The 13,239-nt window shown below is 40.2% G+C and overlaps 1 protein-coding gene across 2 annotated transcripts in view; it reads right to left on the reverse strand.

Moving 5' to 3' along the window:
* KCNH1 (potassium voltage-gated channel subfamily H member 1) overlaps positions 1 to 13,239 on the reverse strand; it is a 442,833-nt gene that overhangs the window by 109,881 nt on the left and 319,713 nt on the right. For both annotated transcript variants that reach the window (XM_058275155.2, XM_058275156.2), the window contains exon 8: positions 951 to 1,150. In XM_058275155.2, coding sequence (XP_058131138.1) covers positions 951 to 1,150 — 200 coding nt within the window. The remainder of the gene's footprint in view (positions 1 to 950; positions 1,151 to 13,239) is intronic.

Here is a 13,239-nt window from a genome sequence, read left to right on the forward strand (position 1 = left end):
ACATGAATAATAGAAAGTTGACCAAATCATTTCTTTATTCTTTCCAGCACCAACAGATTTTCTTCACTTTATTGAAATGCATCTTAGAGGAAAACAGCTCTCAGAGAACAATTGGGAACCGTCTCCATTTTATATGTAGGAAAACGATGCCTCAAGAGGGGCTTGGTCAGTGCTCTGATCAAGTCAGTTAATGATTAAAGCACAAACACTTGACAGGGGCTTCCCAGACTTTTCTGATAGTGGTATCACTCCGGTACTTGTCAGAAAGCAGATTCCCTGTTCTCCCCACACCTCTCTCAAATTCTGATTCCACGGACCTGGGCTGGGAGCTGGAAATATGTTTTTAATGAACACTTCATTGGATTCTCATTACGGCTGGGACTAGGATAAGGTAAGTGAGGCACCCACCTCAACTTAAATGAAATTTAAGGGGTGTCAAAGAACTGAGTAGTCAAGAGAAATAATTGTTTAGTACAAATATTTCAAAACACATTTAAATTCATGCAAAAAGAAAATCCATGATGAACAAAGCATCACATTTTATAATGAAGACAGGATCCATAACGGAGCTGCACTGTACTGGATCCAAAGGGAAAGGAAAATCATTAATACTAGTTGCCCCACCTAGGCCTTGGGATTTGATCCTTATCACACAGGTTTGGGGAACTCTGCCATGGACAGTTAGAATTCCAGTTCCTTTCTTCCCAAGGAGACCATGCTTCTCTCCAATTTCTTAAATAATGGCTCCTAATTGCTGATCCTTTAGAGAGACTGGACTAGAAGCAAGGAAAACCTCTGGAAGTAGGACCATATTTTAAAAAATAACAAAACTACCCAAGTGAATTGTGATGCACAACCAGGTTTGAGAAGCACTGTCCTGGGAGAGCTTCAGGTCACCCAGAGGAAAGCCAAGGGGCAAATTGTTTAGCAGAGCTCCCTGCCTTCCTTACCTTCTCTGTGTCGATGCCTCTGGACATGGACCAGGTGGACACAATATAATCCATGACTCGCTCGCTCAATCCTTTCGGCACCTGGTAGAGCTTCAGGAAGTCCCGAACGCTGTTGAGCATCTCATGGTACCTGTTGGTGTTGGCATACATCTGCTGGAAAATGGTGGTCACGTTTCCAAAGATGGTGGCATAGAGAAGTGCTAGAGGTAAGGAGGAGGAAGAGGAACAGTAGGTGAGTGACCCCTGAGCCAGGGCCCAAGAATGCCCACCGAACTCAGAGCAGGCCAAGGCCAGTGCTGCCTTCCCTCCCCACCCCAAGCAGAGAGTCCTGACCTTTCTCAGGAGACCCTCATACCAGGAGCCTCTGGAGAATGGACCCAAAGAAAGAGTCCCCTCACAGCAGGCCATGAGGACAAACATGTGGAGGTATGGTTAGAGCGGGTGGGCATTGGCATGACCACAGCCAGAGTTAGGGGACAGAGGGAAGTAGGGGGGCCAGTTGAACTGCTTCACTTTATACTTCTTGTGATAGAAAGTCTGAGCCATGCCTGAGGCCACCAGTCAAATGTGCTCCTCTGTCCTCCACGTTACATACCAAGCATACCAAGCACTAGGCTACCTACTACGGACAGGATGGTGAATAAGACACCCAGTCCCGGTCCTTACAGAACAATCAATGTAGTGGGAGGGACAGGCCTTGAATACATAATCACAAATCATTTAAATAACGGCAATGATTTAGATCCTTGCTCTGCACTTATTGTTAAGGTGCATGTTAATATAATAATCTACTTCAGTCTGATGTGGGTCCTGGGGGAAAAAGTGTGGCTTTGGTAGTATGTCATGAATGAAATCAGGTCCCCTCTGGATGTAACAACTCTGTGCTACTCCTGCTCCCTGACATTAGTGTCATGAAGGCAGGGCATTATGTCATTACAAAGCCCCACCCTTCTATCTTTAACCCCCACTTGCCCTTGAATATGAGAGCAAGTGCCACTGCTTCCAGTAAGCCTTCCCCAGCACCCCCTCCCCTCCATCTGATTGATGAGGGTGACCACAGCTGACCGGGTGTGTTTCTAAAGCAGCTCTTATTATTCCATGTTGCAATCATATGCTTCTTTCTTGGCCTTGCCCCAAGAGTTGCTTAAGAGCTAGACCCATCTTTTCCTTGACATTTTATCCCCAGGATCTGACACTATACCAAGACCCAATAAATGTTTTTCAAATTATTGAATTTCACACACAGTTTTTAAAATTTGAGGTGTTAATGACATATAATCACCTGGATGTGTTCAAATTTTATACTTTGCTAAGTTTTGACAAATGATGGTACAATATAGATATATCCATGAAATCATCGCCATAATCAAGACAGTGAACATATCCACATCCATCGCCCCCAAAAGTCTTATGATGCCCCTTTCTAATCCCTTTCTCAACCACTAATCTGCTGACCCTACAGATTTCTAGAATTTTCTATACATGGAATTGCACAGTATGAACTCTTCCTTATTAATACATAATTCACATGCCAAAAATACATCAGTTTAAAATATACAATTCAGTGGTTTTTAGTATATTTACAGCATTGTGCAAACATCACCACAATATAAGTTTAAAATATTTTCATCTCTCCAAAAAGAAACCCCACATCCATTAGCAGTATGGGTAGAGGAAATTAGCATCTCCCCTCCCAATCCTCCAACCCTAGACAAGCACTAATTTACTATGTGTCTCTATTATAGATTTGCCTATTCTGGACATTTCATATAAATACCATGGTAAAATATGTAGCCTTTTGTGACTGGCTTCTTTCACTTAGCATAATGTTTGCAGCAGTCATCCAGGTTGTAGCATGTATCAGTATTTCTCTTTTTTTCATTGCTGAAGAATGTTCCATTGTATGGATATATCACAGATTGCATTTCCATTCATCAGTTGATGGACATGTGGGTTGTTTTCATTTTTTTGGCTATTATGAAAAACATAGCTGTGAATATTCATGTAACAGTTTTGTGTGAACATATTCTCTTAGTTATATACCTAGGAACAGAATTCTGGGTCATATGGCAACTCCATATTTTTATTTTGAGGAACTGCTGAACTGTTTTCCAAAGTGGCTGCATCAAAATTCCCATGAGCAGCGTATGAAGGTACCAATGTCTCCACATTTTCATTAACACTTGTTATTGTCTGTCTTTTTATTATAGCCATCTGTGGTGGTTTGAAGTGTGTGTATCCCAGAAAAGCATGTTCTTAAATCTAATCCATTCCTGTTGGATAAACTCATCATAGGTAGGACCCTTTGATGAGGCTACTTCAGTTGAGGTGTGACCCACTTCATTCAGGATGGGACTTAATCCTATTACTGGAGATTTTATAAAGGGAATGAATACAGACAGAGAGAAAGTCAGGTAAGCAAGAAGCTGAAAGCAAAGAAACCCAGAAGAGAAGGGAGAAACCAGCAGACACTGCCAAGTGGCAGAGGAGCCAAGGTTCACCGACAGCTGGTCTTTGGGAAAAAAGCCTCACCTTGATGATGCCTTGATTTGGAAATTTTCTGGGCCTCAAACTATAAGCTAGTAAATTCCCATTGTTTAAGCTAAGCTATTTCATGGTATTTTGCTTTAAGCAGCCTAGAAAACGCAAACACCATCTTAGTGAGAGTGAACTGCTATCTCATTGTGGTTTTTTTGTTTTTTGTTTGTTTTAAGGTTTATTTTATTTCTTTCTCCACCACCACCCTGCCTCCCATTGTCTGCTCTCTCTGTCTATTTGCTGTACATTCTTCTGTGTCTGCTTGTATTCTCATCAGGCAGCTCCAGGAACCGATCCTGGGACCTTCTGGAGTGGGAGAAAGGTGCTCATCTCTTGCACTACCTCAGCTTGCTGGTTTGCTGTGTCTCTTATTGTATCTCCTCTGTGTCTTTTTTGTTGCATCATCTTGCTGCACCAGCTCCCCATGCAGGCAGCACTACTGCACGGGGCAGCACTCCTGTATGGAGCACCACTCCACTTGGGCCAGCTTGCCACGTGGGCCAGCTCGCTTTCACCAGGAGGCCCTGTGTATCGAACCCAGGACCTCTTATATGGTAGACAGGAGCTCAATCACTGGAGCCACATCCATTTCCCTCATTGTAGTTTTGGTTTGGTATTTCCCTGTTGACTAATGATGTTGACATCTTTTCATATGCTTATTTATCATTTGTTTGCCTTCTTTGGAGAAACATCTATTCACATCCTTTGTCTATTTTTTAAATGGGTTCTCTTTTTTATCATTGAGTTATAAGAGTTCTTTATATATTCTAAATACAAATCCCTTATCAAATAAGTGATTTGTGAATACTTTCTCCCATTCTATGAGTTGTCTTTCCACGTGCTTGATGGTATTGCTTGCAGCATAAACGCATTTGTTTTGATGTGTCTAATTTATCTATTTTTTTCTTTCATACACTTTACACAGGCTTCTTTCACTCAGCAAAATTATTTTGAAATTCATGCACATTGTGTGCAACAATGGTCTTAAATTTTTACTTAAATTTTTAAAAAATTTTGAAATAATTATAAATTCACAGAAAATTATAAAGGTAGTGCTGAGAGGTCCTATGTAAACCTTCACCCAGTTACCCCCTGTTGGCTACCTCTTCCAAAACTAGAGCACAGTCTCAGTGTCAAAACCAGGAGACTGACATTGCTGTAAAGTATGTGTATGGTTCTGCATCATTTTATCGCATGTGTAGATTCACCTAACCACCGCTGCATTCAAGATAAAGAAATGTTCCACCACCACAGAGCTCTCCCTTGTGAGTATCCTTTACAGTCAGCCCTTCCTCCAACCCACTACCCATAGTTCCTGGATAGGATATAAATGGCATCATATAGTATGTGACCTTTTGAGATTGGCCTTTACGTCTAGCATAATGCCCTTGACACCCATCCAAGTTATTGTATGTATCAACAGTTCATTCCTTTTTGTTGTTGAACAGTATTTCATTGAATAGATGAACCAAGGTCATCTCTTTCAAATAATCTTATTCAAGTTCTGCTGACAGATTATCGTTGGGAAAAAATAAGAGCAAAAGCATGGATCCACAGTTAAGGGAAGGAAATCTTCAGTTTAATCTGCATTCTGTACATTGCTGCCTGAAAAACTGAGATGATAAATCCACCTGAAGAGAACTGTAAATGAGGATCTGTTAAGAGAGCTTCCAGCTCTGGAAAAGTACCAGGAAGTGGTGTCATTCCAGACAAAAGGTTCCAGATAAAAGCAAAAGCAGTGTAATGTCTGAACAATGTAGATAATAGCTCTTCCAAGTTCATGAATACCAACCAACAGGGTTGGTTGAGCTTCTGCCTCCTTCAAGCCAGTGAGAAGTCAACGTATACACTCAGAACCATCCTCCCTGCACCTGGGCTGGTTGCCTTGTTGCCAGCAAGTTTCACCGTGACTCAGGAAGCCCTGTGACAGTCTTGCCTCAGCTCTATTTTCAGAGCCACAAAGAACCAGGGACTATGGGCCAAGAGCAGAGGACCTTTTATAGGATATCTGCCAGAAAATTAATTTAATCTTGAGCTTACAAAAAACAAAGGTACACCAAATCAATACAGTAAGAATAGCTCCCTTTTCCATGGCCTGAGAACCAGGCAGCAGGTCTGAGATGCTGCTGTGCTGCTCAGGTAGCTGAGGCTATGATACATATCCATCATGTACATCCAGGGATGCTCATATCCCAGCGTGCCTCTGAGGCATTCTGGAAAGTCAAGGGTCTCCAGAGGGCCTTATTCAATTATTGTTCCTATTAGGAAATATTATTATTAAAAATAGATAATTCTACTCTCAATGCCCTTGTCCTGATTTTATAGTTATTTATAATTTATGTTTAACATACATAATTTATTTATATTTATAATAATTTATAATTCATGCATACATCATTTTATTTATGAATATCTTAACTACAAAGCATTATGCCTTTATTTTTATTTTTTATTTTTTTAAAAGATTTATTTATTTATTTAATTTCCCCCCCTCCCCTGGTTGTCTGTTCTTGGTGTCTGTTTGCTGTGTCTTGTTTCTTTGTCCGCTTCTGTTGTCGTCAGCGGCACGGGAAATGTGGCCGGCGCCATTCCTGGGCAGGCTGCTCTTTCTTTTCACGCTGGGCGGCTTTCCTCACGGGCGCACTCCTTGCGCGTGGGGCTCCCCCACGCGGGGGACACCCCTGCGTGGCAGGGCACTCCTTGCGCGCATCAGCACTGCGCATGGCCAGCTCCACACGGGTCAAGGAGGCCCGGGGTTTGAACCGCGGACCTCCCATATGGTAGACGGACGCCCTAACCACTGGGCCAAAGTCCATTTCCCGCATTATGCCTTTAAATACTCAAAATCTAACTAGGAGAGAAGACATAAAAAGCTAGTCACTGTCTGAATACAGGTATAAATGTGATGTGGGAAAAAAGGGAGGAAGATTGTAATGTCATCGTTTTGAGTGTTAAAAAAGCCCAACTGAATCTCACAGTGTAGAAGATGCCTTGGATGACTATAAACATGCATTAGTTAGGTCTTTCCATTTTGGGAAAGAAGTAAGGAGACCTCTCCCAACTCTAAGGCCAAATGTCTTAGGTAAGAGGAAGTTTCTTAAAGTAGTTTAGAGGTTTTATCATAGCAAGAGCCCTAAGCCCTATCAAAAGAAAAATAAGATAGTGAATATTTTTTGGATCTTAATTATAAATACCCATATCCAATTTTGGGGGGGGGGGGTGGAGAGTGGCAATTTTTTCTATTTTTAAAATGTTTTTATTCTCATTTACATCAATCATATAAACAGTTAAATGACCAAGGCATTAAAAAAATAACACAACAACCTTAGTTTCCTGCTCCCTCTTTCTTCTTACCCAATTTTCCTTTTCTGCAGATGCGCTCATTTTCAATGGTATTAGCTGATTTTTTTGTTGTTGACCTCCATACTAAATACAACCCTCATATTGCTATGCCCTGATAGTTCAGTTTTAAGCATTATCCATTGACCTCTCGCCATGGAAGAAGAGAATTTAGCTATTTTTCAGCCCCCCCCACTCCAAACTCACACTTACAATACACACTTTTTCCTACTGCCTGATCTTCTTCCTATAGTTAGATTGTTATTGTGGTTAGATCATTATATGTTTCTATTATTGTGACTAAATAAACGTCATTCACAGCTGAGCTATGTAGTATACCATGATTACTTTTCCTTTTCTGCAATGTTTTCTTTTCCTGCTAATTAATTATGGTCTTTGTCTTTTTATTTGCTTAATTTACTCATCACTAATTTGACTCCAAGTCACTCACAAAAGTAAATATCTTAATATATTAAACAAATTATTAAAGTATCAATTTCATTTCTTTAAAGAAATCTCTCTTGGAGGATTCTGAACTGTTCCATTGCCAGTTTTCTAGATCCCTCTGTAACACCATTCTAGGAAGTCCTTTCATTATTCAGTTTAGATTCCCTGATTCCTGCATCCCATGTCTTCTCTTTCTTGATATACTTCTTCTTCAGGCAGAAGACATCCTTTAATAGTTTTCTGAGAAAGGATATATGCAAGGAAAATTTTTGAAACCTAACATATCTAACAATATTTTAATTCCATTCTTACACTTCATCAATAGCTTAGCTGGGGTGTAGAATGTAGAATTAATACATTGGAAATAATTTATCTCCAAATTTTGGAAGCATGTCGCCATTATCTTCTCTTGTTTTTGAAAAGTCAAACTATTCACACCCTTCATATTAAACCTGCTTTTACTCTCAGAAAACTGTTTTTCCACAGTGTTTTAAAAATGCATGACAATGAGCCTCTTGCTATGGCTCAGTTTTCATCCATTGTACAAGACTTTCAATAAGTCTTGAAATTTATGTCCTTCATTTCAAGGAAATTTTCTTGGATTATTTCTTGATGATTTCTTTCACTCTATTTCTTTCTCTATTCTCTTTTTTCAAACCTCCTATTATTTAGGTGTTGGTCTCTTAAAGTAGTCAAATTTTCTTTTCTCTCTCCTATTTTATATTACTTTATGGGAGATTTCTTTAACTTGTATCTTCTGTCCCTTTTATTTAATTTTTAATTTGTGATCATATACTTAATTTCCATGAGATTTGTTCTCTAACAGTTTCTTTCTAATTACATTCTGTTATGTTTCATAGGTAGAATACCTTAACTTTTCAGAGGATAGTAATGATAGATATATTTTAAAATTTTCTTCTCCTGGCTTGGTCTTTGTTTCTTCACTTATTTGTGTATTTGTTTGCCTGTCTTTCATCTTAGAAATATGTAGTAATGCTTAGATGCCTGCTCATCTTTAGGAGTTGTGGCACTAGAAATGTGATTAAAAGTTTTGCACATGAGCAGGGATTGTCAACTGTGAAATTTCACTGTAGGATGACCTGGTTGGACTTTGTGTTGAAGAATCTACAATGTCATCAACTTTAGGATTATTCTTTTGGACTTCTCAGAGTCCCCAGAGTAGACTCTTTCAATCTGAAGAATGTGGAATATTCAGCAGTCAAGTGAGAAGAAGGCTGAAGATCTCAACAATCATTGCATAATCTTTCCTTTAATCCTGGCTTTCATATGGTACCCCTGCCTTCCACTTTCCCTGGTGTCCCTTAGTCCAGGAGAATAAACCAGTCTTCCATTAATGGAGGAGTGGTAATGGTGAGGAAGAATACCTGGGGTCTAAATGCTTCTTAAATTTTCAAACAGTCTTCATTTTCTAAGCCCGATTTTCACCCTCACGTCTAGAGGTACTTGTTGCCCCCCAGTGCCTGAGCCATTTGGGTGTTCTATGTTGCAAATCAGGTCATTTTTCAGATTTCCCCTCTGACAGTTTAGGATTTGACTCTCTTGAATCTGCCAAGTCAATTACTGCTGTCCAGCTTTCAAAATTTTATTTCTGCTGTCCTTCTTTCATTCTTTAGGTCTTTATGGTTTTATGCACTAAAAAATTCTTCCCTTTGCTGTTGTTTTACTAGGGTTTCAAGAGTGATCAGACATAAACTCATGTCTTCCATCAGCCATTTTTATTAGAAGCTGTATTAATAGTTTGCAAAGGCTATTAGGAATTGCTGGTTTGGGCCCAGTGTGACCTACACGTAAGTAAAAAAATGGTTCACAAATTTTCAAAGCCAAGTGCTCAGAACAATGTAATAATTACAAATAACAACCCTACTGCAAGGTAGATATTATCTTATTTAACAGATAAGGAAAATGAAGTCCACGATCAGAAAAAGTATGCCATAAGGCCAGAACCCTGGGTCTTTCTGACTCCAAAAGTCACATTGAATTCACCAAATCATTGATTCTCAAACTTTAGTGTGTATTAGAATCACCTGGAGGGATTGTTAAAAACAGTTTGTGAGCCCTCCCTCCAGCGTTTCTGATTCAGTAATCTTGGGTGGTCCCCTGAGAATTTGCATTTCTAACAAGTTCTGCAATGATACTGATACTATTTGCTATTTTCCACTGCATTTCCTGGTTTTATTTCAAAATGTGCTGTCAAGATAGCTCCTAGAGTTTAGTGCCTTGACAGTGAACCCTACTTTGGAGTTTGGGCTCCTGAGTGTTATAGATTTGGACTCAGATGTGACTTCTCTACACATGCCTATTCTGTCCCTTTTATTTGAACCTATAGTTGGTGCTAGAGTTGGAGGTGTATGTCCAAGAGGCTTGAATCTCTGGACAGTCCATGTGTCAGCTGGGCCCTGAGCCTCAGCGGAGTTGCAACACCTACTCTCCAGTTCATTGGACTCACCCAGGACAACTAAAAAGGAGGTGAGGATGGACAACCACCACACCAAGGAACTGAGAGTCTAACCGCAAGCAAGAGAGTCCCATCCATCAGTGATATGGGATGGAAGCCCCTTTCAATTAGAGGTGGAGTGAACATCACCATCCCAGAATACTCAGGACTGGGGAGTAAAACACGGACTAGAGTGGACTTACTGATATTCTACTATAGACTTACTGTGATTCTAGCAATGGAAGAAATTATATCATTGATGTGGAGACAGTGACCACTGGAGGTGCTGAAGTCAGGGAGAGGGACAAAGAAGTGCAACATGGGGGCATTTTCAGGAATTGGAATTGTCCTGAATGACATTGCAACGACAGATATAGGTCATTATATACTCTGCCATAACCTACAGAATTGAGTGGGAGAGAGTGTAAACTACAATGTAAACTATAATCCATGTTTAGAGGCAATGCTCCAAAATGTGTTCATCAATTGCAACAAATGTACCACACTAATGAAAGAAGTTGTTAATGTGGGGAAAAGTGGGAGTCGTGGGGAGTGGGGCATATGGGAATCCTTTATATTTTTTATGTAACATTTTATATATCTAAGTATCTTTTAAAAATAAATAAAAATTATATTTTAAAAAATGTGTTGTCAAACTACATGGACATAAAAGTGGTTTTGACTTCATAGTCTAGGCTGGTTGGAATATCCACCAATTATTTTTTTTTCTGGAATAGTAGGTCCAATTGGAAAGAGTTGCTTATCTAAAAAAGTCTATTTTCTGAATATAAACTATAATATTGTCTCTCTTGCTCACTCTCCTTCACCTTCACTCCTACCCTGGCTCCCCTTCCATTGCCAGATCTCATAGGTGTCAAGAGGAAAAACAGAGGAAGTAGTCAGAAACCCATTCCAATCTTTGCTTTTAAATCAGATAGAGCCTGAAATTCAACATCCATTAAGATTGCACCTTGCTGTTGCTTATTTTAATGAGACTTAATTTTCAATTTTTTTTTTGCCAAAAAGGAAAGGACACATAATGTGAGTTTCCCTTAGAATAAAATCTCCAGTCTTGTGATCCTTAATTCCCCATTAGCCAGTCATCTGATTAGGACCAACTGCTCATTAAGTCAGGTAGTTTACACTGGCAGGGTGGAGGGACAGTCATTAACACACACAAGGCTGGCACTGAGAGCTCAAAGCAGTCCACAGATACTGTCACACTTCCAAGATTTAAGGGCATATAGCAGATAGGATCTAAAAAGTCAGAGAATAAGCTCAAATAAACCCTTCTGGTTTCTATGTTATGGGCAGCTCAGCAAATCCCTGTTAAGTGAATCTAATGACTTCTGCACCCAAATACTCTCTCTTGATAAGGAAAGAAAGACAGGGACTTCTGAATTGTGCCCTCCTGGGTTTAGATGCCAGTTTGGTCAGTTACAGTTGTGTGGCCAGAGGCAACCAACTTTACTTCTTTTATTCCCTCCGTTTCTGTCAGTTTGACAAAAAGAGAAACTCTGGCTGACTTCCCTGGGTTGTTGGGCAGGGATTAAGTGATACAGCCTGTGTAAGCAGCACCCAGTGCATGGAGTTAAACACTAAGGCCCTTAAAATTATTTTCTCTTTCAATTAATTGTCCTGAATCAATTGTTAAGAACATCAGAGAGAACTTCATAAAGATGGTAACCTGGAACACTAGCCTGAGTAGACACTATGGTCTTTTTTTTTTTTTTTTGGTTCCGTGGCCAGGGATTGAACCGAGGACCTCATATGTCAGAAGCTGGCATTCAACCACTGAACCACATCAGCTCCCCTGAGTTGGATTTTTCTTTTGTTGTTTTTTGTGTTGTTTTGTTTTTAGGAGGCACCAGAAACTGAACCCAGGACCTCCCATGTGGGAAGCAGGTGCTCAAGTGCTTGAGCCATATCCGCTCACTAGTCTTTTTTTTTTATTATCCACCCCCTTGCAGCTTTTTGCAAGCTGTCTGCTCTCTGTGTCCATTCACTGTGCGTTCTTCTGTGTATGTATTTATTTTTTAAATTTATTTCCCCTCCCCGCCTTGTGACTTGCTTGCTGTCTGCTCTCTGTGTACGTTCACCGCACGTTCTTCTGCGTTTTTGCTTGTTCCCTTTTTGTTGCGTCACCTTGCTGAGTCGGCTCTCCGCGACACTTGTGGGCCGGGTGGCACTCCGTGGCACCCAGGCCGGCGGCTCTCCGCAGCGTGCGGCCCAACCTGCCTTCACAAGGAGGCCCCAGGACATAAACCCAGGGCCTCCCATATGGTAGACGGGAAACGAACTGAGCCACAGCCGCTTCCCCCACTATTGCCTTTTAATTACATAGATGGGCTAAAAGTTTAACATTACACAAAAATATTGGGTTCTAGAATAGAGGCATTTTAAAACAAGTTCACTGTGTGTGCACAAACAGAAATCTCCAAAGGAATACCTAAAATGCATAAATGCTAAGAACTTTGACACAGTAGCGAAATTCTTGACTGCTCAGTGATTTTGAATGATGCTTGTCATGAATGGAGATGGGCTGAAGATTAAATATAGACATGAGGGAAGAGGGCGAGTAGGAAATAAGTCCTCGGAGCCAGACTTAGTCTTTGCTCCATTCTATCTGGCCCTCAGGACAGCAGCACATCTCCCTTTATTAATGTAGAATTTGTGGTTCTTGCTGCTGCTTTTGCTTTTGCTTATTCTAATATGTTAATGATGAAGTATGTCTCAGGAAAATGTTTATATTGCATGGTAACTGGTGACTATTTTCTGAATTCTCATTTCCTGTGCCTGAAATCCATAGCAATGGATCTTATTATCCATGAAGAAATAGGTATTTACAGTGAAAAGGAAAAGAAGTAACTGCACATTACCATACCAGCAGACAACTCAGCATAGGAAGGGATGCTTTCAAGAGTGCGAAGAGTCTGCACTTTGGAGACAAATGCTGTAATTTGGAATCCTGGCCCCCCCACCAGCCTCAGGCTAATCACTTATACTCTCTAAATTTCTTCATATAGGAAATAGAGTTAATAATTAACTCATATTTTTAAATAAGTGAGATAATATAAATAAAGTGCTTATCATAGCATCTGGCACATAATAAATACTCAGTAAATAGAAGCAATAATTAATAGTAGAACGATTAAGGGCTAGAGATAAACTATTTTCTCTAGGTTATTTCCTAGAAACAGTCCCCCCCTAGTTTACTCAACAGATGTCTCAATTCAACAAACATAACTGAAAACCCAGGTGTCTCATGCACTGTGCTGGGCAGCAGCAAAGAGGAGTGAAAATAACCCAGGCTTTGAAAACAAAGGAGCCCTGGGTTTGAATTATTGGGCCAACCACTAAGGCAAGTGATAGGAGCCTCAGTTTCCTCACTTATGAAAAGAGGAGGGTCATCTCTCCTCTTAGGGCTGTTGTGATGACTCAGTGAGTTAACATGACAAAGACCTACTACAATGCTGCCCTGGGGTAGATCCTCAATACATCTTGTTTTCT

This window comes from Dasypus novemcinctus, chromosome 13 (genome assembly GCF_030445035.2).
Source record: "Dasypus novemcinctus isolate mDasNov1 chromosome 13, mDasNov1.1.hap2, whole genome shotgun sequence".
NCBI lineage: Eukaryota > Metazoa > Chordata > Mammalia > Cingulata > Dasypodidae > Dasypus > Dasypus novemcinctus.